Source organism: Parasteatoda tepidariorum, chromosome 2 (genome assembly GCF_982258835.1).
Source record: "Parasteatoda tepidariorum strain Cologne lab strain chromosome 2, Ptep-v5.0, whole genome shotgun sequence".
NCBI classification, from domain to species: Eukaryota; Metazoa; Arthropoda; class Arachnida; order Araneae; family Theridiidae; genus Parasteatoda; species Parasteatoda tepidariorum.
The window spans coordinates 5804785-5830100 of NC_141756.1; the positions used below are offsets into that span (position 1 = coordinate 5804785).

General features: G+C 27.4%; 1 protein-coding gene across 1 annotated transcript; it reads right to left on the reverse strand.

The window, feature by feature from the left end:
* Positions 1 to 1104: 1104 nt before the first annotated feature.
* Positions 1105 to 24928, reverse strand: Pp2A-29B (Protein phosphatase PP2A regulatory subunit A). The gene is made up of 16 exons (XM_016055712.4): positions 24701 to 24928; positions 24383 to 24467; positions 23869 to 23959; positions 22067 to 22167; positions 19283 to 19424; positions 15353 to 15443; positions 14036 to 14183; positions 13447 to 13602; positions 12453 to 12567; positions 11738 to 11894; positions 9587 to 9809; positions 8016 to 8076; positions 7770 to 7924; positions 6554 to 6696; positions 2174 to 2265; positions 1105 to 2080 (listed from the first exon to the last, which is right to left on the reverse strand). Exons 2-16 carry the CDS (start codon positions 24464 to 24466, stop codon positions 2067 to 2069), a joined length of 1773 nt encoding a protein of 590 aa, XP_015911198.1. The 5' UTR covers position 24467; positions 24701 to 24928; the 3' UTR covers positions 1105 to 2066.
* Positions 24929 to 25316: the final 388 nt, after the last annotated feature.

Sequence of the window (25316 nt, forward strand, 5' to 3'; positions counted from 1 at the left end):
AGGAAAAAAGCATTTCACCAACTTTTCTCCGTCATTTTTATTTAAAATTTTAAAGAACACATAATCTGCTTAAAAAAAATTACCTTTAATGTCATGATGAAACTTGTGATTGAATGTTTTAATCTGTAAAATAATTTCTTTTGATATTACAGGGCTGCCACAGAAAAAAAAATGAACAAAATAGTTGCTTCTAGTAGCCTTAAGCATAAAAATAGTCACCTAAAATTATGAAAATAGTTGCCTAAATAAGAACAAAAATTTTTCAATACTATAATAATGACTAAAATTTTATAAAATGACTTCAATGTAATATACCATGATCCATTTAGTCAAGTTGACAATACGATAATTTTTAAATGAATGATAGTGTTCTAGCACTAAATTTTAATATTAAAAAAATAAGTATATTTGCAGAACATTAAATACTTTTATATGCTAGAATTAATGCAGAAAAATAATTTTTTGTTAAAAAAAAACACTATTAATTTTCCCTTTCACATAATTTTGTCCTTTTATCAATAATTGATTTAGCAAATATATATATATATATTGAAAAAGTGATTACTAAAACTCAACCATCATAGTATCATATTAAAAATTGGGTTCTTTAAAATCAGGCAGATTTTCGAACCAATAACTGTTGAAAAGGCAATTGAGAAACAAAATAGATTCACAATGGAATCTGTGCAAATTGAGCGCATGTAAAAGTGATGACTCAAATTTGCAATTCAAATTTTTTTTTATTCTTTATATAAAAAAAATTCATTATGTTCACAAGCTACTGCGGGCCACAGGTTATCAACCCAATTTATGATTAAAAAAACATTGTTAGGAGCACAGAAAAATCTCCCAATAGTCTCCTTTTCCAGAAAATAGTTGCTTTTATAGACTAACCAAGCAAAAAGAGGAGCCATAGTTGCAAATAGTAGCATTTTAGTCATCTGTGGCAACCCTGATATTATGGCAAATCTATCTAATTCCATAATATGGTAATGTTAATGAAACAGATCGTAAAAGTACTTAAACAAAACACCCCTCAAAAAATAATGTCTGGATTGAAATAACTTCAATCCAATGAGATAGATTAAGAAAGAGAAATACAGGTTAGTTAATAATTGAATTTTAATACTCTCACAAGATATACAGAAAAGGCAAAATAACCAACAAAGAAACATGTCTTACAAACACTGGATGTTCAAAATATGGATTTCCTTTGTTGATCTCTTTGATGCTAAATGGGGGGGGGGCAAAAAATGCAGATCTATTTAATAAGTAGTACTACATTTCATAAATTGAGATTAAAAATGGTCCAGCATTTTCTAGATGATTTCATCTATACAAGTTCCCCAGCTATACAGTGGTTCTCTGTGACTTAGAATCACAAACATTTGAACTTCTACAAGCGAAGTCATGACAAACCTATACAGACCAGATTATATTTTATACCATACGTTTATTTATAAATTAAGAACAGCTTAAAAAAAGTAGCTCACACTGGTATAATGTATACAAAATAAGAACACACACAAACAAAAAATAAAAGTACAATGCTTATTGATGGCAGACAATGCTCTAGTTGCAATTTAAATACATTCAAATGAACTAGAAATGAAATATGATAAAGGAAATTTATAAAGGTCAACACAACAATCATTCAAAGCAAAATCTGGAGTATACAGCATACATTCTGGAAAGTATTTCTAGTGAAAGAAATATATTTTCACATCAACTTGATAAATAAACTTTGGAAAAATTTAAGAAAACAAAAAGAGAATACTTAAAATCATATTTTATTAGGAATTGAGAACTAAAACATAGTGGAGTGAAATTTACAGCTTTAGCATTACTTTGAAGAGGAAATACATTTGTAGATGATTAGTTATTTTAAAGTGAGTTATTGCACACTTTATGGCATTGTCAACATCTGCAATGTATACATTTATGCACGGTTGGGAGCTCTTGTATTTTTTTTTTACTTGAGTGATTGTAACAAAGAAAAGATTAATGATGACTTGAACATCTTTTTAAGATAAAACAAAAAGCCATAATTTCCGCAGCACATCAAACTAAGCTCCTAAAGCTAGAAAGAATAAAAAAGAACATTACAAATTATTCGATCGGACAATCATCTTCGCAATATAAACTTTAATTATATAAAAGATTTACCCATTACCTCCTAAAGCTTCAGATGCAAAATATCTAACATCTATGTCATTGTCATTGTTCAGTTTGTCAAGACAGGGTTTGACTTGACTCTCTAGAGCACTGCAATGAAAATATTTATACATAAACAGAAGTAAAATACAATGAAAGTTAGACAATACAGAATATAACTACCCAAAAACCTTAAGAGGACGCTGTATCACAAGAGAAAATTTAATGACAAATTGCTTTACCTTCATCGGAAACTTAAAATATAGAAAAAATGAGTTTAGGCAGTGTTTTCATTACAGAAAAAAAGTGGGTGAGAATTTCTCACCCTTTCTCAAAAACTGGGTGAGATTTCAAAAAGTTAGGTGAGATTTCTAAAAATGAAAAAACACGAATAGACTTGGAAAAGAAATATTTCATTTTTAACATCTTCTAATTTTTAAAGCATTGAATATTTTTGCTGCATTATCACATGGAAAATGTTCTATATCTACTTTTTCATCAGCTATTCTCATTAGGTTGCTCAAATGCTTATCAGTCAATCTGTTAGTATATTTTGTCTTAATTCGGTTTTGGATGCAACAGATGCTGAACTATTCGGAACCACTAAGCAAATTTGTAGCATTGTGCACACACTTTCCTATCCTCTTCACCTGCCAGCATAGGCGTTTCAATTATTTCTGCTATAGAATAGCGAAGTTATTTTCATGTTCTTACTTCATGCTAGTATTTGATCCGTATCCATTGAATATCCGTACTTGTTTTGTTTTGACCGTTCCTACCGACATTTGTTTCCTTTTCATTTGTGCGTTATGGACTAGAAAATGTTGCCTTAACAAGGTATTTGTGCATCTTACATTCAAGTTCAAAAAATTTAAACGTCTTACATGCACAAACCTTACCTACGGTTAACACGTGGTTGAAGAGAAATGTGTTCTGAAAGGGTTTCGGAGGTGGGGGGCATTGTGTTCTGCTGTTCGCACTGGTTCTGAACAATACTGGTAAATAGGAAAGCTTGATAACAATGACCGATGTTGAAAATAAGGAAAGATCAAGGGATTAAGAATTGAGAAACGTATTTCATTTAAAATAGTGGAAGACGATATTTTTTCCAAAATTCGCGAGATTCGCTCATTTTGAAATTCATTAATAGAGAGCGAGAACTTCTCGCGTTAATCATTTTTTAATGCGAGAAAAGAAAAAAATATGCGAGATTCTCGCGTTCTCGCTTTGTAGTGAAAACACTGGTTTAGGTAACAACTTTTTCTATACTTTTAAATGACTAATGTAGGTAAAACAAAAATCGACACTAAGTACTTCGTTCGTGGTATAGCATATTTTTAAGTAATCAGAACTTTTGGCTAGTATATATAAAATTTCAAACAAAAGATTAAATGGGACATATTTTCCCTCCCTCCTTAAGAGGGGAGGAGGAAGAAAGGAAGAGAAAATGAGCAAGTAGGGAAAATAAGAATCAAAAGCATACCATTTAGAAAAATAATAATCTTGTGGAAGATAATGTTGAATGTATGGAACATAATGATTTGATTTATGTTTATTTAAATTGATTATCAGACCAATATTCATAAATTGCAAAGAAAATAAATAAAACAGAAACAAAAAATAATATTCAGATTTCACCTTTTTTTAAAGCAGGCACTCTGATTAATTTTTGTTCAAGTCAAGGAAAAGCATTTTTAAAGGAAAATATGTTCATGAAGAAAACCAAGATCTCAAGTATCCAGAATTTTTGTGCACTCCGGATCTTTGCTTAATTAGCATGAAATATAAGGCCATCTTTATACCCATTAAAAAAAAAAAAAAACGTTCGTTCAGTAGCCTCCAAGCTCCAATAAGTATTCTCCCAAGGCATTTTTAGAAGGGCAGCCTTCCCTGCCTGTCCCTTGATTCCCATAAATGCACCTTCTTTGCCCTTTTTGTAAAAACAAGTTACCATAACTTAAAAACACTGCTATTGGCGACGGTCTGGGAAACATCCCGGATCATCCTCCGGGATGTTTCCCAGACCGTCGCCAATAGCCCATTGTGCAGCTCTAGTGTGACGTAAATTAACAACAATAACAACAACTGAACACCTGCCTTTCTCTAAGGTTTTTCGAAAACCTTTTTAATTATTCCCCACAAAAGTATTCCTTTGTATTCCTCCAAGTGTATAGATCTCAAAATAATCACTTGCCACCTGCCAGGTGGCGAGTGACATAAATTAAGTAAACAATCAATCACTTTTTCCCATCATTTTTTTAAAAAATTTATTTTTCTGTTGAACGATAGAAGTGCATCAATGCAGAAAGATACTCTGGAAAATACAATTTTCTTTAAGATTTCAAACGTCTCCATTCAAATTTTTGAACTTTCAGAATCCCTCATTTTGTAATGGGAAGATTCAAATGGAAGGAGAGTCCTTTAACAATTCACATACTATAAAAGTTTTAATGCACACATTAAATTGTATTTCGATTCCCCAAATATTTTTAAATAAAGCTCTATAGAGTCAGTACGCTTAACTAAATTTTGCCACACATTTATATTATTGCCATTGTCAGGGGTAATTGTGAGCCCAAGTCAAAATTCCGGAAAATTTCCAGAGTTAAAAATAAATAAATAAATAACAGTTTAAATTGAAAAAATTTTAAACAAGGTTTTTCTCCTCCTTTTTCTCAATATTTCTTAGTTTACTTAAAATATGTTTAAAATTTTACACATACCCATACCATTAACACATACCTATGATGACCTGGAAAAGTAATTAAAACTTACAGATATATCTTTCTTTTTTGAATTTATGATTATAACAATTATTTACTGATAAAAAATGAATATTAATCATGAATAAAAGCTTATAAAGTATCCCTCTGGATCTGCCTTACAAACAAACAAAATAAACCGTGTTTATAAGTTCCACCTTTGAAAATTTGATTTTCAGAAACTTCTGTGATCAATGATTTTTTTAAACGTCTGGATCTTCGATCTCCGGAAACTTCCGGATCACTGTTATTGAAAAATCCTGAAATCCGGATTTTTTTCGGAGCACAATCAGCCTGGCATTGTTGACTTAACTTTTTATATCCATAGATTATTAATAATATGGATTTTTTTAGAAAATATAATTTAATCAAAGCAACAAAAAGTTTGTAAAAATTGATTACTAAGTTTTTAGAATCTACAGGTCATTGGACATTATCTGAAAATTTAAACTTCCAAGTGCATCCTTTTTTATTTCATTTTATATGAGAATTTTTAAAAATACATATGAAAGGTGGTAATTTGAGAACACCCCTACTTAATACAATATTTATTCCAGGCATAGTTTGCAAAGAGCCTTGCGGGCGGTTCACCCTGTTTAAGATCTAAAAAAAAAATATTCCTTTCCCATTACACTCCCTGATGCGTATAGAATTCTTCCAATTATTTCCACATAACTATATTTTAATGGGATGTTAAGGAATGTTATTACCACTCACAGGATTTGAAATACATCAGCGTTTAATTTGGGACAGTTTCATCATAAAATCACATAAATTTTTTTGGGCGGTTATCATATTTTCAATCATTTTTTTAAAAATTTTTCCAAGTTTGAAATTTTACACTTGAGTAATTACTTTTTTTTTGCAACCCTTAACACATCTTTCATCATTAATCCACATTGTTTCCTTGTCAATTACATACTGCTTCTTCAAATTCTGAATGCTACATAAAATTCAAATTTATGTGATCACATTTTGAAGCACTCGAAACATGGCAATTTGATTATAAATTTACATAAATTTCCAACAGTTTTATTTAAACTTTTTTTCTCATTTTTGTCAGTCGAGGCTGTTTTTAAACCGAAAAATAAAACAGTTAAAAAATCTAACTATTTTCAACTAATTATATACTTATACAATATATTGAGGCACAGAATGCACGTTCCACACTGTTTTTCATTAAAAAAAAAAGCAAACATTCCTACAAATGACAACTATACAAAGCAGATAGCACTGACAAGCACTCTCTTTAAAAATAGGTTTTACAAAATTTTAAATACTTTTTCTTAAAGCAAAGCTTTTTATATGTTAAGGCAACTTTTTGATTATTTTAAATTTTTTATCGTCTTTTATTATGCGTAATTTATATAGAAATAACTCTATAATAGAAATATTTTCTCAGCATCAATACCTACTATCTTTACTGTTCAGTAATTTTACTTTCACTAGCAAGAAATAATAAAAATTAGTTTAATTTCTTCAAAAAGATTTATTTAAATCTAAAAAATAAAAATCTCAACTCCCTCTCCATCGAAATTTATTTCTACAGTTAACAATGAATGTAATAAAATGTAAAACTTTAGTTACTTTAAAAAGACTGAGTTAAAATTTAGATTTAAAAAAAAGAAAAAACTTACGTATTATCTAGTACAGGCCCTATCCTTTGCAAGGTCTTTGCAACATTGAATCGTACATTTGCAACATTGTCATTTGCAAGACCCAAAACAGTTGGAAGCATAAACTTGGCGGTTATTTCTGATCCACATGCTTCAGCTAGTACCTATATAAAAAAAAGGGATCATGAGGAAACAATAACTAAGAATTAAAGCTGCAAATGCCAAGAAAAATTACAGTATTACAGTAGGGAACCGATTATCCGGAACGATCGGGACCATCGCTATTCCGGATAACTGATTTTTCCGGTTTTCTGAATCGCTACAAAAAACCGTTTTTTTTATTGTTAAATCCAACTAAAAAAAATTTTTTTTTGTGGAAATAATCTTAAAAAGAGGAAAAAACGATGAAGTAATACACTAATAATTATTTCCAAAATGATGGTAAGGTGAACATCTTTCAAAAAAGAAAGAAAAATCCTAAAATCTTATGAGGAAAAAATTTTTTTTTAAAAAAATGGCGGGAAAATGTATTGAATTTCGTTCCGGTTTTTTGGTTTTCTGATTTCCGGATAACGGGTTCTGTACTGTATTAAGAAATTTTACATATTCATTCAATAAGCATAATTTTAACTTTAGCCAGATGCCAATGACTAAGTACATTATAAAAAATTTTAGTACTAAAAATTAAGTAATAAAAATCATAAACATACTTAAATAATAATATAATTTACAAATCAAAATATTACCTCAATTTAGAAAGTGAAATTTTTCCTCTAAAAATTAAAGAGCAGGTCACTAATTTGTAAACATTTTTGGAATGGCTTATCAACTATCTCCACTATTTTGAAGTAGCATAGTTTGAGCCCTTTTTTTAAATATGTTATTTTAGAATAAATTTTTGTTGACAACTTTTTAATCACTGATTGAGATGGTGTTTTTTCCAACATTAGACAATGAATTTTAAAAATTATTTCACAATATTTTCCAACTCCTATGTAAAATTACTCACATACCAAATTAAAAATTCTGAAAAAAAAAGTCATTGTCACAAAGACATTTTAAGAACTGTGATGAACTGATTTAATATATTTATTAAAATCAGCTCACTTTAGAGAGGTTTAATTCAAACTAATAATATTTAAACACTAGTTCAATACAATATAGCACAACAATTAGTCATTGTTTCAATGAAAAAATTTGCATTTTAATAAATATTTTGATAAAAGACAATACTTACATTCACACAAAACAAGCAAGTCATGCGATGAAGATAATTTTGATCCTGAGCCATTGTCAATACTTTAGGGATTACTGTGTTAGTGGCCCATTCAGAACCAAATTTTTCTACCAGTTTTTTTAAATTTTGTGTTGCTGCTTCCCGGATAGCAAATACTATAACCAAGTTTTTAATAATTAGTTACATGAGACAAGAAAATGTAGTTAAGTGTGAAATCTGAATTTAAAATTAATGAAAAATACTCACCATGATCCACTAACCAAGTCATGCATAAAGTATTTAATTTTTCATCAAAAAATTCTACTCCCTAAAGAGAAAAAAAATATATATATACATATTAATATACATACATATTGATTGTTGATCCATCACAAAATCAAATGCACGAATAAAAAAAATTTATTTCCTCTTGCTGCCTTTAGGATAGCTAATACTAGGATAATTTAGGATAGGATATACATTATTTTGATGAGAATTCTTAAAAGAAAAGTTTAATTGCAAGCAAATAAAGAAAAACAAACTTTGGTGAGAGAAATTAACTATGAATATTGATAAAGCTAAATATTAATTAAGTTCAAGAGAAACACGAAGTTTGTTTTAGTTTAAACTAAAAATGTATCAATACATATACATATATCATTCCAAAGGAATGATCAACTATTCTGATTTAAAGCTTATTTTTTAATGTTATTATGTGAACAGAGTGCGTAGCCAAATCATTCAACAAAAAATGTTAGCACATTTTAAGCATTTTTCAAGGATTCAAAAAATATTTTAAAGCACTTTAAAAAAATATCATAATTAGGCAGGGTTGGAAAGTTTTTGACAATTGATGGTTTTATCTTGTTTTAACAGTAATGTCAACAAAAAAAAAACCTTTGGCATTGTTTTTGACAATTGTCAAAAATCATGAAATTTTGAACGGCGTTTTCATGTGCTACGAACTGACAATACGACGAAATAGATTGGGGTTGAATTAATTGTGAAAACATTGAATAGAACAATGTGAACTTTGTCGACATAATTTGAAGCGAAAATCAACATAGTAAAGGAAAAATCTTATTTTGAAAAAGGGAATATTATGCACTTCTTAAAAACACCCAATAAAAAAAGCACCTTCAAGCACTTTCTAAAAACGCTACAGACCCTGGTGAATAACTGCCCTCGTAATTGCTCACATCAAGAAAAGAAAAAAAGAGAACATAAATACTAGATATTGATATTATAATAAATATTACTAATTTATGACTTTTAATTAACTAAATAACTGCAAACCAATAACAAAATTGCTAAATCTCTGACAATTCTGAATACGGCACAAATCACTTTATTATAACAAATGCAAACATTTTCCCCTACTAATAGGTAAATTTAATTCATTTTCGTTTTGTATTGCTGACTATTATGTTTGTTTTATTCAGTACAGATATTTGTTGTCCAACACCACTTTAATATTCAAGCGTTAAGAAAATATCTCAATTAACTTTTAAAACTTAAAAAATTATTACCTATTCATTATAAATGATAATACGATACTCAATAATGTGATGTATTTATATATTAATCAAAAATAAACTAAATTGGAAACAATTTTAAAACAAAAATTCAGTTTAAAAAGTAAGATTTTCTTTCTTTTTTTTCATTTTAATGTATTATAATAAAAATAACATGCTTCTAAAATTAAAAATTTATTCCTCAGCATTATATGTGAGAGCAAAATTTAAAAACTAATTTCAACAGATTTTATAGATGCAGTAGTATCTTTATAAAAAGGGTTAACACTTGTGAATATAAAGTATATGAATGGGAATACGAACCAATTGACCGGCTAAGAGAGGCATATATTCTATAATTGCTAATCTCACTCTCCATTTACTATCTTCAGCCAATTCCACAATGGCAGGAAGAAGACTTTGTGAGAGCTGTGTAATTCCAATAACCTCATTCACACAATCAAGATTGGATATAATATTGAGTCTCACATCTGGACATTCATCCTTCAGTTGGGACAAGAAAAGGGGGAGCAGGTGTTCAATCGTGCTGCAAAACAATTAAATTATAAATTATTTGTGACTTCCTTTGCTAACAGCTGTTTTAGAAAAATATATTACAAAGCTACTTCTACAAATAAGAAAATATAACTGTTTAAAAAACATGATTGGAACATTAGCAAAACAAACAAAAGCAGCAAAAACAATTAGAAAGAAAAATTTATGTAAAATTAAAAATAAATCAAACAAATGGTATAAATTTTTCAAGATAGTCTTCTTTTAAAAAAAAAAATTTTTCTCACAAATGCTGTAAAGTTATATTTTTAAAGAATTAAAAAAAAAAAAAAAAATTTAAAGTTTTGTTGAGCAGTTGTTATATGTTGTTTTTGAAATAAATAATTGGCATAAGTATGCTTTGAGAAAAATTAATGCAAGTTTTCATCAGAAAACAGCAACATAAAAAAAAACTAAAAAAAAAACTGGTAAGTTATTTAAGTATCTATAAAAAACTACTCTAAGAAATAAAAAATTAAAATAAAATTCTAAGTTCGATTGAAATTGTCTGTGTTGAAGAAAATGTGGAAACATAAAATGATTCCTCAGATTGCCAGTCTTTGAAGCAACGACCCATTTATTTAACTTTCTAGTAGCATTTCATTAGCTCTTAATTCAAAAATAATAATTTTTTCTTTGCACATGGTTTTGCTACTATAAGATGAGATTGGACATTTTCTTTGAGAGCTCATTTTTAAATATAAATATCGATATGACAAATTTCTTTTAATTTTTTGCTGAACAGATACCTCTACCAATGCATCTGTTTTATTTCAACCTTCACCAAGTAAAATAGCCCCCGTAAGTATAGAATAGCCCAGTTACCTATATTTTTTAACTATAGAACATGGCAGTAAAGGATCCCCTATTTTTTACACACTAAGTGTTTAGATGATTGAGTTTTTATGTTTGACAAAAGCTATTGATATTTATCAATGTCAATATGTATTGTATTCACATTATATCCTAAAAATCTATTTCAAACATTTATATCGCAATAATTAAAAATGAATGTTATTGCGGTAAATAAAATGTATCAATATTTCAAGATACATCAACAAATTCTACACATTCTTGAATATTGTATTAGTATGTTGCCACTTTTTCTTTAAAAAAAAAGAAAACTTTTTTTCTGCAGTGAACATTTATGTATTGATTTAATTAACTAGCATACAATTATCACAGGTTTGGATAATAAATTGAACAACTTATTAATATATTCATCCACTGATAAGATGAAATCAGTGCAAAAAATTAGTTACAGTACAATAATATAAAATTATTAGAGTAATTATTTTTGATGAAATTGAATTAATAAAAAACTTTAAAAATCAAATTGTAAAAAAAAAAAAAAAAAAATAATTTAAAAACCTATACGCTTTTTAGTGACACAATGGTAAACCATCACCAGTAGGATAAAAGACAGTAAAGGTAAAAATAGAGATGGCTTAATCTGACAGAGGTTAAGTGATATGAAAAGAGATAAATATACAGTTAAAAGATAAAATTAAAAACTGAATTGATTGCTGAACAGAAGGCTGTAGGTGTCTCTTTACCATTATTTTCCACATTTCATGTGTTGACATGGATTTTTGGGAAAGTTTTTACATCAAAAACAAAATCTCTACGGTTAATGACCTAATTGCTATACCATATTCGTCAGATATTTATAAATCATTACTTTTTTAATCTTCTCTCATTCATCATTTTAACCGTATATTCATCTTTTAGTATGATGTAGCAACTGTTGAATAAAATCATTTCTGTCCTTTATCTAATTAATGAAAGTGTACCACCATTGTGCCACCAAAACAGATACAGGTTTTAAATAATTTCTTACTATTTGTGATTTTAAAGGTTTTTAATGAAATTTACAGTATAAGTTAAAGATTAATAAAAGCATAATATTTTAAAAGCCATTACTTCTGTTTCCCTAAAATAGGAGATAGACCCATAATAACAGAGGCTAAAGCAGATTTCACATGTTGATTTGCATCAGCTACTAATTCTTTGATACACGGAAGAATATTATTCATTATTACAGCTTCTTGTATATCAGCAGGCAAATTCTGACAGAAATCTGTAAAGATAAAAAATATTTCTGTTAAATCATTATTACCAAATATTTCAACATAATTAGTATCCAACTAAAAAGAAAAATCAAAATACTCTAAACTTTATTATTAATATAAAGAATTAAGGTATTTCAAAATCTTAAACATGACATAATAATCAATTAGATCCTGATCTTTTAAATTTACCTTGTGTTAAAAAAAAAAAAAAAAAAAAATTTCAAAATATTTCTCAGGTACCAAATTGTGCATATTTGTGGAATTCATTAAACTCTACTTCAAATTCATTAAGCTACAAATTATGAGTTTATCTTGAAATTTTTTTTTATAAAAACATATGGAAGTATTAGTTTAGCAAATATTAAGTTGATCATTCCCATAATTTATCTCTGAATTATAGTAATAAAATTAGTTTTACTCAAATTGGTATCATGTTAAATTAAAGTAAAGATTCAAAAAATGAATTTAGAGAATTTATAAGGATTTTACAAATTGTAGATAAAATATGAATAGATATTTTCCAAATAGCCAATTATCTAAGCAAAGTAAAAAATCATTGAATTTACCTTTAACTTTATGAGCAGCAGCAGCCCGAACTTCAGCTTCACAGTCTTTTAACAGGTTTTGAAATGCAGGTACTAAATCTGTTTTGGTTATTTCAGGTCCAACTGCTTTTTGAATCTATAAATTTACACATTTTTTTTTAAAACAGACATTACAGGAAAAATACAGAAAATAATTCACTTTAAGCAGTTAGAAACTTTAAAATATGAACCAGTATAATGCGCTGAACTAGTATAATGCACGTAGAAGTTATAAGCCAACTGATTGCACTTCTTTACTTAGAAAACAGCAAAACCACACTATGGTTACTTTATATTAAAAAAATTATAAAAAAAATGCTTAAAATAAAAATGTGGTGAAATAGGTCAAAATTGCTGTCATATCATAAAATATATACATAATAAATCTGCAGGGATACAAATCAATACAATAATGCTTTAATCAGTAATGTTTTTTTGTATCAGCAAAGATAGATTTCTAAAAATCGCCTATGATTCTCTGTGATATTATTGAAATGAAACTATTATTATACACACAGAAATTAGGTTTAATATTTATTGTATGTTTGTATGTATTGTTTAATATTTATTGTTATATAATTTTATAGTATGACTAACACACACACACAAAAAAAAAAAAAAAGATTTACAGAAATATTGAATTGTGAGGCTGTAAATTTCAAGTACAAAACAAAAATAAAAAATCTAACTTAGGAAAAATAAATAAAACTTAACCAAATATCTAATTCAAGGGATATTGAAGAATTCAAAAAGTTTTAAAAGATAAAGTAGCCTTTCTTAAAAAAAGGGACTTTTTAGTAGTTTTCAAAAGATTTCCATAATTTTAAAGAAGGAAATGAAATCTTTAAAAAGTGGGATATTTTAAGAAGTTGGGCATTGGTAAATTTATTACTAACTCTAAGGTTTGTACTGATAAGCTAATAATTTTGAAGTAACTAACTGAATCAATAAAACAATTTTTCTTAATAAATTGTACCTCGTTGAATTTATCAGCTACCATATAACGTACTCTCCACGATTTGTCTTCAGCAGCTTGACGAAGAATTGGCATTACAAACTGTTCAATGTCATCTTGAGGTAAAAGTTCAGATATAGAAACACATGCTTCCACAGCTAAGAGGCGTACTGAGTCCTGAAAAATATAATTGAATACATTTAAATGGTTTTTTTCCTTTTCAATACAGGATAAACAGTAAACCCTGAATAATTTGCAAGGAATCCATTCGATGATCATATAGTTAATAATGACCGATTACTGTGCAAGTAAAAATACATAATAATGACACTGATTATTATTTAGTGATAAAATAATTAAAAGTTTGACTAAATTATGAAGAAATCATGCATGTAAACAATAAAATGGCATCGTAGATGACTATTTTGCTTGTTTACACCAGCATAAAAAGGATACAATAAAAGATAAGTATTAGATGGCAAATAAGCCAATGTTTTAAGTAATAAAAAAAAAAATTTTGTAATTAATTGAAAGTCAATGACAAATACCTTTACATAAAATTATGAACTTTCAAAAAGTAAAAATTTGCAAGACTGGTAAAATAAAATACCTGTTCATCTTGTGCGAGATTGGCCCACATCGGTATCAAATCTGACTTGACAAACTCTATTTCAACAACATAAGCAAATTCACCTAATTTATTCGCGGCAGCTCGACGAACCATTGGTGTATCGTCTTGACAAAGATTTCGAAAATGGCTAAAATTAAAAGAATGAAAATTATAAATAAACAAAAAAAGAATCTGACAGTACAATTGAATACTATTAAAAAATTGCGCATAGTATTAGGCTTAATTTGGCTTATATAACTAAATTGGTAATCAAATAAAAAGAATCAGCAATTTTTTTTTCGTAGCAAATTTGGTCAGCAAAAAAAAAATTATAATAATTTAATGTATAAAGTCTCAAATTCCAATGAATACTTGGGAAATAAAATTAATCTAATTAACAATTATGATTATGTAATAGAACAAGCAAATATTTACTTGGTGTTAATAAAGCTTGAGAAAATTAAAACACAAAGCCTGACGTTCATTAAAATCATGTTCTAAGGACATAAAATTTTTTTAAGTAGCTGATTTTATAAACCTGCATATCTACACTTTAAAAAAAAGTTTCAAAATAAATACTGAAAATATCATAAATTGTCATATTTACATTTTATTTTAAATATTTCAATTTGCATTCGACTTCTTAATTTACATGAGGAGCTACAGTTCCTTATAATTTAAGTTAAAGGCATTTAAAATACTAATGTATTGTTCCATTAGCAGAATTTTAAATTAAAAATCATGAGAGTTTGTAAATGCTTTTGAAAGTTTCAATATTATGACAGAGAAATTTGAATACATTATGAATATTTGACACTCAAATCTCGCCACTTTGGCAAGTTGCTGGCTAACAAATTGGACTAAAAATTTATATAAAAATGTAATTTCAATATTTATTTAAAGTTTAATCACAGTATAATATGTGGAAGAACTGGTTCAAAATTATTCATATATATTCTGACTTTTTTAGTTGATAAAATAGCAGAATAGATATGGTTGATCTCATTGAATGTGTAGGGTATTTAATCTATTTAGTTTTTTTACATCGGAATTCTATTTTTTACATAGTTGTGGCAGTTTTTTTTTCATTCTTAAATGTGCAGGATGACTATTGACACTAGTTTAAAACACAACAAATTAAAACATTACTGGCTTAAATATTATATCTCCAATGACGAAATTTTGAAGGGAAAAAAATGGAAAGTGGACTCTGATTTAATTATACAGAAAAATATAAAGAACAAAAAAAGTTTAACAGAAAAAACATGGACAGAAATTGAAGGCTATAATTGAAATGTGTTTAAAAAATCTACTTACTTGCGCAACTCAGCTTTAAGTGGTGCAGATAATCTTGAATAGCAAACACCAAACAAACCACATGCTGATGTACGGGAAGTAAACCAGTCACCTAGATCAAATAGAAAAAGTTCTTTAAAATTTCTTAGATAATGATAATAATAAAAAGAAAATTATTAAAATTTTAAGCAATGTCTAAATAACATTTCAACTTTGATTACTAATTCAATAAGCGAATCAGGACAGAGAGTGTTTACAGAATTAGTGTACTATGATATTCAAATTATTATAGTTCAACCCTGGAAAGCATTTATAACTGAATAGATCATCTCCATAACATTTAGAAGACATGGTGCTTACCTTTGGGGCAAAAATAAGACAATTTTAAAGAATATTTCAAAAAAAATTTTTGAAATGCAGGGTAGCAGCAAAGTTTTTTAAAATTTTAGGGTAATTTTAGGAAATTTTTTCAAAAAATTTTAGGTAAATTTTAGGGGTAATATATGACTTTGCTAGGATAAAAATAGATCACACGGTAGTCTATTACATAACAGAAGATTATTATAATTTATCCATACATATCATAAATAATTGCAAGTCATAAAATAAAGCTCTGAAATTTTTTAAGTCAAGAATGAAATCTCTAAAGTGCAAAAATGAAATTTCAACTTTACATATTACCTATAAAAAAATAAGTGCATAATTCAGGAACAGGCAAAAGTGAGAATAAATGAAGAGAAAAAATAAATTAACACCAACTTGGAAAAATTAAATATACTTTATTAAATCCAAAACAATTCGTAAATTAAAATGCAACGCCAAATAAAAAATTAAGGAATATTTGACTAAAACTTTACGAACTTAAAATTATTATAAGCGATATATATATTAAACAAATTCACAATTTCATTTCTTTCCTATCCTTATCAGATTAAGTATACAGAAAATGATTTAATCATTTATGAAGTAAAAATATACCATATAAAAACTGTATCAACTTAAATATTAACAAAAATAATACTGTCTTAAATTGTATATACTTTAAACAATTTAAATTCTCACATCTCTGATAATTGTATGTAGTACAATTAAAGTACACAGAAAAGTCTCCAAAATTTAATATCAGATAAAATTGAAGGAAATCATGACAAAAATATTGCTAACTAAAGTTACATATACTGTAAACAATTCCCTTTCTCATCCTCTGCGATGTTTATATAAACAATAAAAGTATTAAAAAAATAGTTCGGAAATTCAGAGCAAATAATCTGCATACCTTTAAGTAAAATTATTACCATAAATTAAAATTCTATTTTGATTCTACAGTAATTTTTTAAAAAAAGGAACCTTCCTCTCTAAAATAGAATACTTTTATATTTGATTTTTATTTAATTTTTACCTTCTTAATCAAAACTTTATTATTACCCTTTACCTTACTTTATTAAAAAAACTATTGTGTGATATTATTAGATTTCAAATCAGCAATTTATATTAGAAGTTAGAGAAAAACAAATTAATTATAATCATTTTGCTAATATATTCTTGATATGATTTGTGAGATTCTTTTATTGCCCTCAATAGTGTTGTGGTGATCTTCAACACTCCTCCATAATTTCAAATGGTATCTTTGATTAGTCTAAGAGACATAATAGTATTCTCATGGTGACTCACATTAAGCATTGCTTTATTTATCAAAAAACCTCTCTCCGAATCAGAATTCCCAAGTGGCAAAATTAAAACAGTTTTAGTTAATGTAGTTAAATTCTTATATTTTAGATTATTGCTTTTTTATTTATATTTAGCCTATAACTCTAACTTTTTAGGAACACTAACAAAATTTTATCAGATTTTTAAGAATTATAGGGTTTGCACATAGTTTTAGGAATTTTAGGGGGAATGCGACCCCTGGAAATGTTATATAATGAAACTTGATCAACTATAGACAAATATGGTACAGTAGAGAACCAATTATCTGGGATGCTCGGGACCATCGCTATCCCGGATGTCTGAATTTCCCGGTTTTCTGGATCAACCAAAAAGTGCCGTTAATCGATGTTTTATCGAACCCGAATTACAAGGAAAAAGTTTAATGCATAAAGTAAGAGAAAAAAGAAAGGTACTCCTAACTTTAAAAAGAAAAAAAAATGGTAGAAAAATAACATTTAAAAGAATAAAAAAATTTGCAAGTTTAGACAAGAAAAACAAGATTAAAAAATACAAAATTCTCGTATTTATTTTTTAAAAATAATTACAATTCCTAAATTAACTAATATAAACAAAACCAATAGTTAAATAACGCAATTTATTTCATACCTAATTATACGGGGGGAAACGATAAAATAAAAGGAAAACTTATTAGTAATCTAAATAAAAACACTTGAAAATTATCGAAACGATAGTTAAAAAAGGCACTAGCATAAATATAGAAACCCGGAACAAGGCAAGATCAACGGAATTTAAAAAAAAAAAACCTAATGATAAAATTTATGAATAAAAAGAATTAATTTATTGAGTGCGAAATTTATCGTGAAAAGAAAAAAAAATCAAACGTAGTGGAATCAGAAAAACAAAACTGCAATCTGCTTCATAAAATAATCCTATGTTTAAATTAATAAACTATTCTCCTTTTATTTATATTTTTTTTGTTGATAAAAACACGATATTTAATTACAGCAGATGTGATTCCACATCAATAAAAACTTGCAAATGATACCGCACTAGAATTTATTCAGAAGAAAAAGATTTTATTTTTATTAATCGATGTCAAATAGATAAATATATTTTTCTCTTTCATCTTCTGTTCACTGATATGCATGCAATGCATTTCCCCCACCCCCCTCGTAAATTAAACAGAAAACGAAATTAGCATGCCACACCCTTGAGCTTGATTGACGGCCTAAAGGAGAAAATAAAACATTCCTCCCTTCCCTGTCTTCAAGGTCACGGAGGAAATGACGTTTCTCTGGGTAAGCGGGGAAAAAAATTCTCCCCTTCCTTACATTTTCCTCTACTCAACTTCAAGGATGAGTTCATTTCAGCTTTTTTTCATAATCGTTCTAGTTTAAAATGGCGGGAAAACCAATCAAAATTTTTCCCGGTTATCTGGATACCGGATAAATGGTTCTCTACTGTATTAGTGTGCTAAAATGGGAATTCACTGTATTTAAAGCAATCAAAGATAATATATATTGTAATACACATGTTATAAATACACAATTTCCACATTATTTGTTTTTTCTTATACTTAGGGTATAAAGGACACAACAAAAGACATTTCCTTTTACTGATATTAAAAGTTATATTCAATCATCAACAATTATGTTATACAAACATATATCCTAATTAAAAGAATGAAGTGCAGACAATGCAGATATTTCTCTTTACTTTTCTCAGTAAGCTTTTTAGTTAAGCTTTCAAAAAATTTCTAAATGGAAATTGGTGTAGTCTTAATTGTCAATTTTAGCTTAATTGATATTAACATTTATGTCAAGGTTTTCCTTTTAAAAGCATTGCATCCTGATGAATGCTTTTTCTGATTTTGAGCTGTTTCATTTCAATTTCATTAAATCTTTTGTAAGTACACACACACACACATATATATATATATAACACATAAGTTTAAAGTACACACTTCTGTACTTCAGTAAGAATACTCCATAAGTTGATCCTTTCATCCTCATTTTACACTTCTATTTTCATATTTTGTAATCTGGCAAATACATTTCAAGTTTTTTTTTTTCTATCTTGAGCAGAAAATGTGCTCCATGGGAAATGTTGGTGCAAAGTTCCCATGGCGCATATCATATCAAACTCTCTGATTTTTCTAGATTGCTCAAAAATGCTAATTTCCCTGATTTTTTGGACATATTCCTAATTACCTGACTTTCCCCAGTTTCCCAGGTAAAATTTCTGATGAAATTTAAAATAAAAACTGTATAAATAATAAATTACCAGAAGCTAATCTTTTGACCAAAGGTACAAAATGCTGTTCTAAATCAGCAGCGCTATGTTGCTGCGATATGTTGCGCAAAGATTCTACAGCTTTATCTCGAACCACAGTTTCTTCGACAGTAGCCAAGCTTTCAAGTGGCGGCTAAAATGAAAATACAGTATTTTAAAATTTATATAAGCTAAACTTTTATGAAACACTTATATTTAAAAAAACATTTAATCGATTTAAAATTAACATTAAGAGTACATTTTACAACATGTACAGTACAAATGTAAATCAAAAGTCAGATATATATAAAAAATGAATGAATTCAATAACTATAAAACATAATGTTAATTATGGTGATCAATAAATTATAATAATTATTTAATTACACAAAGTTGGACAAGACTATGCTGTAAGAAACTTCAGGTAAAATAATTTATAGTATGAAAGTACTCAATAAAACAAAATTAAATAATGTTGGAATCTATGTTGCACGTAAAAAGAGAAAGTCAAAATAAAGAATGGTTGTTATGTTAGTGTAATACGGTGAGCTAGATTCTGCGTTTGCATTAAAAAAAATTAATTCTTTGACAGTTATAAACATAATGAAACATAAAAGCTATGCTGAAAAAGTAACTTTAGTCTGGGTTTTACTAATTTGAAACTTATTTTTAAACTGAGAAAAATCATAAAATTGTTAATTCTCACATCCTATCAAAAAGGTTAAATAAATTATGATAAGTTATTCCTAGAGCGACTGAACGGAATAGTGTGGATATAAGACCCTTTATACTGGATAAATTAAGTTATTAACCCATTAAATGACACTATATGAAAGAAATTGTATAAATTAGAATTCTTAAATCTTTTTAAGAATTATTAATTTTATTCGAACTTTGGAATATTTTTTTTTTAAATGTTTCAACATACATCCTTATTCATATCCAAACAAAATTTTAATTTTTCTTGAAGAAATGATAGGGTCTCTGGCTTACAAGAGTACCACTAAAATAAAAAAATTCGAGACAGAACTTATTATTTGATCAATTAACACAGTCTAGTAATATTGAAGAGAATTTTTCAGAAATTCACAGCTCACTTTTTGTGAGTTGTAAATCCGAAAAAATATATTATGTTCCATCCTACATACTATACTATATTAATGACTTGGATTATTTTTTCTAAAAAAGCACATTATTTTTCATTTTATCAGTTTCTTTTTTATAGCAGACAAAACAAAAATAACAGCTAACCTCATGTATATTTTTACAACATCATCTTTTTCTTGGAGCCATTTATATCTTTACTTATTCTTCACTTCATCATAATAAAGCTTCTCCTTAGAGCTATAAATTTCATTTTTTAAGGAAGATAATAATAATTTAGCTTTTGCCCAGCAACTCAAAATGTCAGGAAAAATTACAAGCTCAAGCAAATTCAGTTTTAACATTACAAATTTTGTATACGCAATCAGATGCGTAAGTTATTCAATCTCATTCTTTTATTGTAGTGTGACACCATTACTTGATCATTTGTAATAATTATGAAAAATAACAATATTTTTATAAAAAAAAGTATTAATTTTTTAAATCTTAACAGTTTTTTTTTCTTCTTTTATTCGTATTTTTATAAAAAAAAAATGCACATTTTATTGTTTTTGAAAATTTAAATTGGAAACAAATGTTAATGGAAGGATGTAATTCAGTCCACTGATTTTTTCTCAAGACTGATTTTAGTCCTCAGGAGCGAAGAAAGAGCGACACCTATGGGCTTATAAACCAACAATTCCAAAGAATGAAGGTAATAAGTGTAGATATAATTGCTATAAAATATAAAATAAATGTTAATGAAAAATAAAATGCATGAACCATAAATTGCTTTTTATCCATTTATGTAGGCTCAGACAGTTACCCTATGAAAGAATGAATGCCAGTAAAATGGTTCATTCCTAGTTTGCATTTGTAAGTTAAGTCCTGCGAATATTACTCATATGAAAGTTTTACATAGATTTTTTAAATGATTTAACCAATTTAAATACTATTCTATATCGATTTTTATACACTTCTTTTTTCATTATGGTTCTTGTTACTTAAATTTTCCAATAATTATTACTCTTTAAGTATTTTTTCAAATGGCAACACAAACTCAATTAGTCATATTTATTACCAATTATTTTACACAATAAAGCTAAAAGCATCAATATTTTTTCTTCCTAGCAATTATGTTAACTGTTAGATCAGCCAATCTAATTTTAACAAATGTTTTTTTCTTTATATTAATTAGTTTGTTTTCAGCCTTTCTTCTTTCATTTTTAACTCCTTTACTATTCCATCATTTTTTATTTTCTCATTTTCTAATAAGATATCGACACATTATAAAGAAAAATTTTTATCTTCGGATAATCATTCTCCATTTTGAAACATCTCTGTCTTAAAGGAATGTGTTCTGATGATAACCTTTAAGTTTTACCATCAAGTTTCTATTGTAATTCTAATATATTTCTGAATACAAATATTGTCATGACAAAGTTGGCAAATTTTCATATCATAATTAAATTTAAAGCAGTCAAACTTTAGAAGATTTAAATTACTTTCAGGAAAACAATAGCAAAAAATTGGAAAAATAATCCACAGAAATAGTATCTGCATGAAAACAAACATGTTAATATCTTAAGTGATTTTAACATTTATTTCAATTTATTAGAAAGTCTTACAGACTAACATAATCGACAGAAAAAAATGGATGGAACTTTGCAACAGGATGACTCAAAGATATGTCTACTTAATTCTTATACTTACTAGAAGACAGTGTACATATTCAGGACCTCCTACAAGAGGAGTAAATGTACCAAGTTGTTCAGCAAGGGCCAAGAGAACTTCATCTTCATCATAAATAGTATCTGAAACATAATTTTTAAGTAATTAATTTTACAAAGAAAAACCACTTTTATTATCAGGCTTCTATTTAAAGAATGTTCATATAAATGAAGATTTAGAAGGAAAAAAACTAAATAAAAAAGCATATTTGTTAGCACGAAATATTTTCAAAATGAAACTTTTTCCTTCTAAAATTTATAAAGATCATTGATAAAACTACTACTTTAATAGATAGAGCTAACATCCAGCAAATAAGCATTGCTTTTAACAGCTATTTTACTGTTATTAATGTCGTTCAAAAGATATATATATTTTTTTTAATATGTCGAGATATAATTCGAACATAAAAAAAAATAGATAAAACTTCTGATGAAATAATAAGGAACATAGGCTGGATAGATGGATAAATCAAAAACGCAAGGATGCAAACCCGAAAATCCTTGCACACCACAATGTTTAAAGTGAAATAATTATTAAAATAAATGTTAATTTGTTTTATTTTGTCGATACTTCATTACCTGATTTGCTGATCTTATATATTTGACTATATTAATGACATATATTGATTAAAATCAAATAAAACTGTAAATTGTAACATTTACTAATGCGCTTAAATATTTTTAAAAAAAAAAAAAACTCTAAACTGAGAAAAATTGACACAAAGACAAATGTAAGATTTACGACAAATCCCAGTAACATCATTCAGAACATTTAATCAATTCCTAACCAGCTGCAATCAGCGTCGGGATTTTGCTGGTTCGATGCCAAAAACCTGGGCAAGTTTTTTTTGGTTATTAACAAAAAAAATTTCCATGAGTGAGGTTTGCATATATTATATGGCTATACTGTCAAATGAGGAAAATTTGCGAACCCTGATTGCAATCCATATTTATATAACAACAATAGTTCAGGTATTTTTTATGTAGTCCACATTTTAAATCATAATGCAAATACAAGATATATGACAATGAGGTAACAACACTCACAAAGACAACATTCACAAAGTGAATTGATTCCAAACCAACAGCAAAGCAATTCCATATAAAAAATAACCTTTCAGCGTTTTCTTTCATAGTCTATATTTTAAATCATAATACAAATATAAGATATATGACAAATCGGGATAAAAACATTCATAAAGTTAAATGATCCCTAACCAGTTGTAATTCAATCTATGAAGGGAAAAAATTCCTAATTCACAGATCTTTTAGGTAATCCATATTTTAAATCATAATGCAAATATAAGACGTGACAAATCCAGGTAACAACAAGCATTAAGTTAATTGATTCCAAACCAATTACAATATAAATCAAAGTAAAAACAATCACTGATTTCTCAGGTAGTCCATACTTCAAATCATAAGGAGCAAGATGAAGAAGAAATGATAAGGATTGTGCTACAAATATATTTTTATAATGCTAATTTAATAAAATCAAATTTAAAAAAATTGAGAAAATCAAAACAAAGAATTCAGTTTCTTCTGTGAATTAGTAAACAGTTCAGTTACAAAAGAGAAAGTGCAAATTTTTGACAAGAAATTTTAGAGCAAATTTCATTGATAGGATAAAAAAGTAAACATACTGAGTGAGAGATAATTTGGCAATTTAGAACTAAGCAACCAAGATGATAATTACATAATTTATATGCGAAAAATCTTGAATAAATCTAAAATGTTACTATTTAAAACTTAGTATACTAAATTAGAAAAATAAATTAAACTTACCAGTTAAAAAAGGAATTAATTCACTCCTAGTTCGTTCCACTCCGAGTGCTAAGGCTATAGTTGACAACTTCTTAATACTGTTCAGCCGCAACTGTAAATGCATCAAATATTAGATACATCCCACAATTTATAAAATGCGCGATAAAAATTCTTATGCACTGTAAGTATATGAAGTTTTGCACTGCAAGCATGAACAGGTGTAAATAGTACAGGTAGTGTGTAAATAGCATTTATTAATAATACACATGATGAAGAAATATAATTATCTTTTCCATAAATAAGATTATATGATTTGCATCCATTGCACAAAAAACCACAATTTTAAAATTACAGCAATAGACTCATAGGTGTGGTAGAAGTATATATAATATGATAAAAAGAACATTTAGTGCAGAACATAACAGTATAATAAAATAGATACGTATCCAAGAATCTGTAACAAATTTAAAAAGTTCTTTTTAAATAAAAATCCTGGATAATGAACAATTTAACGAAGCTATTTATAACAACATACCTGAACATCTTCATTTCGCAGTTCATCAATTAAAACAGCAATAGGATACAATGAGTCGTCTGTACTTGAATCGCTGGATGCCATCCTATAATCAAATTGAATTAATAAATTTGTTGATATAATTTCATATAAATAGCACAATCCATCTTAGATTATTTAGAATACTATGAAAATGTCACTTTCGGTAATTTCTCCAGATCACTGAACCAACTAGGCTTAAGAATAAGCAAAATACAGGCTTCCAAACTGTAGAGGTATTTGATAAACATAATAAACCGAAAAACTTAAAAATAATCTCTATATAACATTGGTACTTACCTCTGGAACTACAATTTTAATTATAAAAACTAATTTTCTCAAAAACAATGCGATGTATTCATGTGTTGATACTAATTTAGAAAAGAAACGGTTCCATTCGTATGTCAAATATATAGTTTAAATAACAAATCATATAAACAGATATGAAAAGTTACAAATTTCGCCGTATGTGGCACTGCAAAAAATAATTTTATTTGGTAAGATTTTTTACTAAATCATTTATAATTACTTTAGAGCATTTAAATGTAACTATAAGTAAAATTGTAAATAATTTCAAATGATAAAAAAGCAGTATTTATCTTCAAAAAGTTCCTATCTTTTTTTTTTACAGATGCGTGGGGCACTTGACATATAAGAGGAGGCACTGGACATCAAATTTAAGCCTTAATGTGTTAAAATTTTACGTCATAAAGTTTTTTTAAAAAAATTCTGGAAAATTTAAGCTTTTTGTGTACAAATAATATGGTACTGGTCATATTCAGTTGACGCACGACCCCTAAGAGTATGCACATTGTGGAGAGCATCACGTTTGTGCGTCGTATACCTTATAGCGTGAACCGGATGGCCTCTGTGCTCTCTCTTCCACGAGGTTCAGACCGAGGTTCGAATTCATCTA

Coding starts and splice junctions, on each gene's coding strand:
- Pp2A-29B (XM_016055712.4), bottom strand. CDS start 24,466: ATGGCATCCAGCGATTCAAGTACAGACGACTCATTGTATCCTATTGCT. Junction 23,960..24,382: donor TGCGAAATGAAGATGTTCAG/GTATGTTGTTAT, acceptor ATGCATTTACAG/TTGCGGCTGAACAGTATTAA. Junction 7,925..8,015: donor GACTTGGTTAGTGGATCATG/GTGAGTATTTTT, acceptor ACTTGGTTATAG/TATTTGCTATCCGGGAAGCA.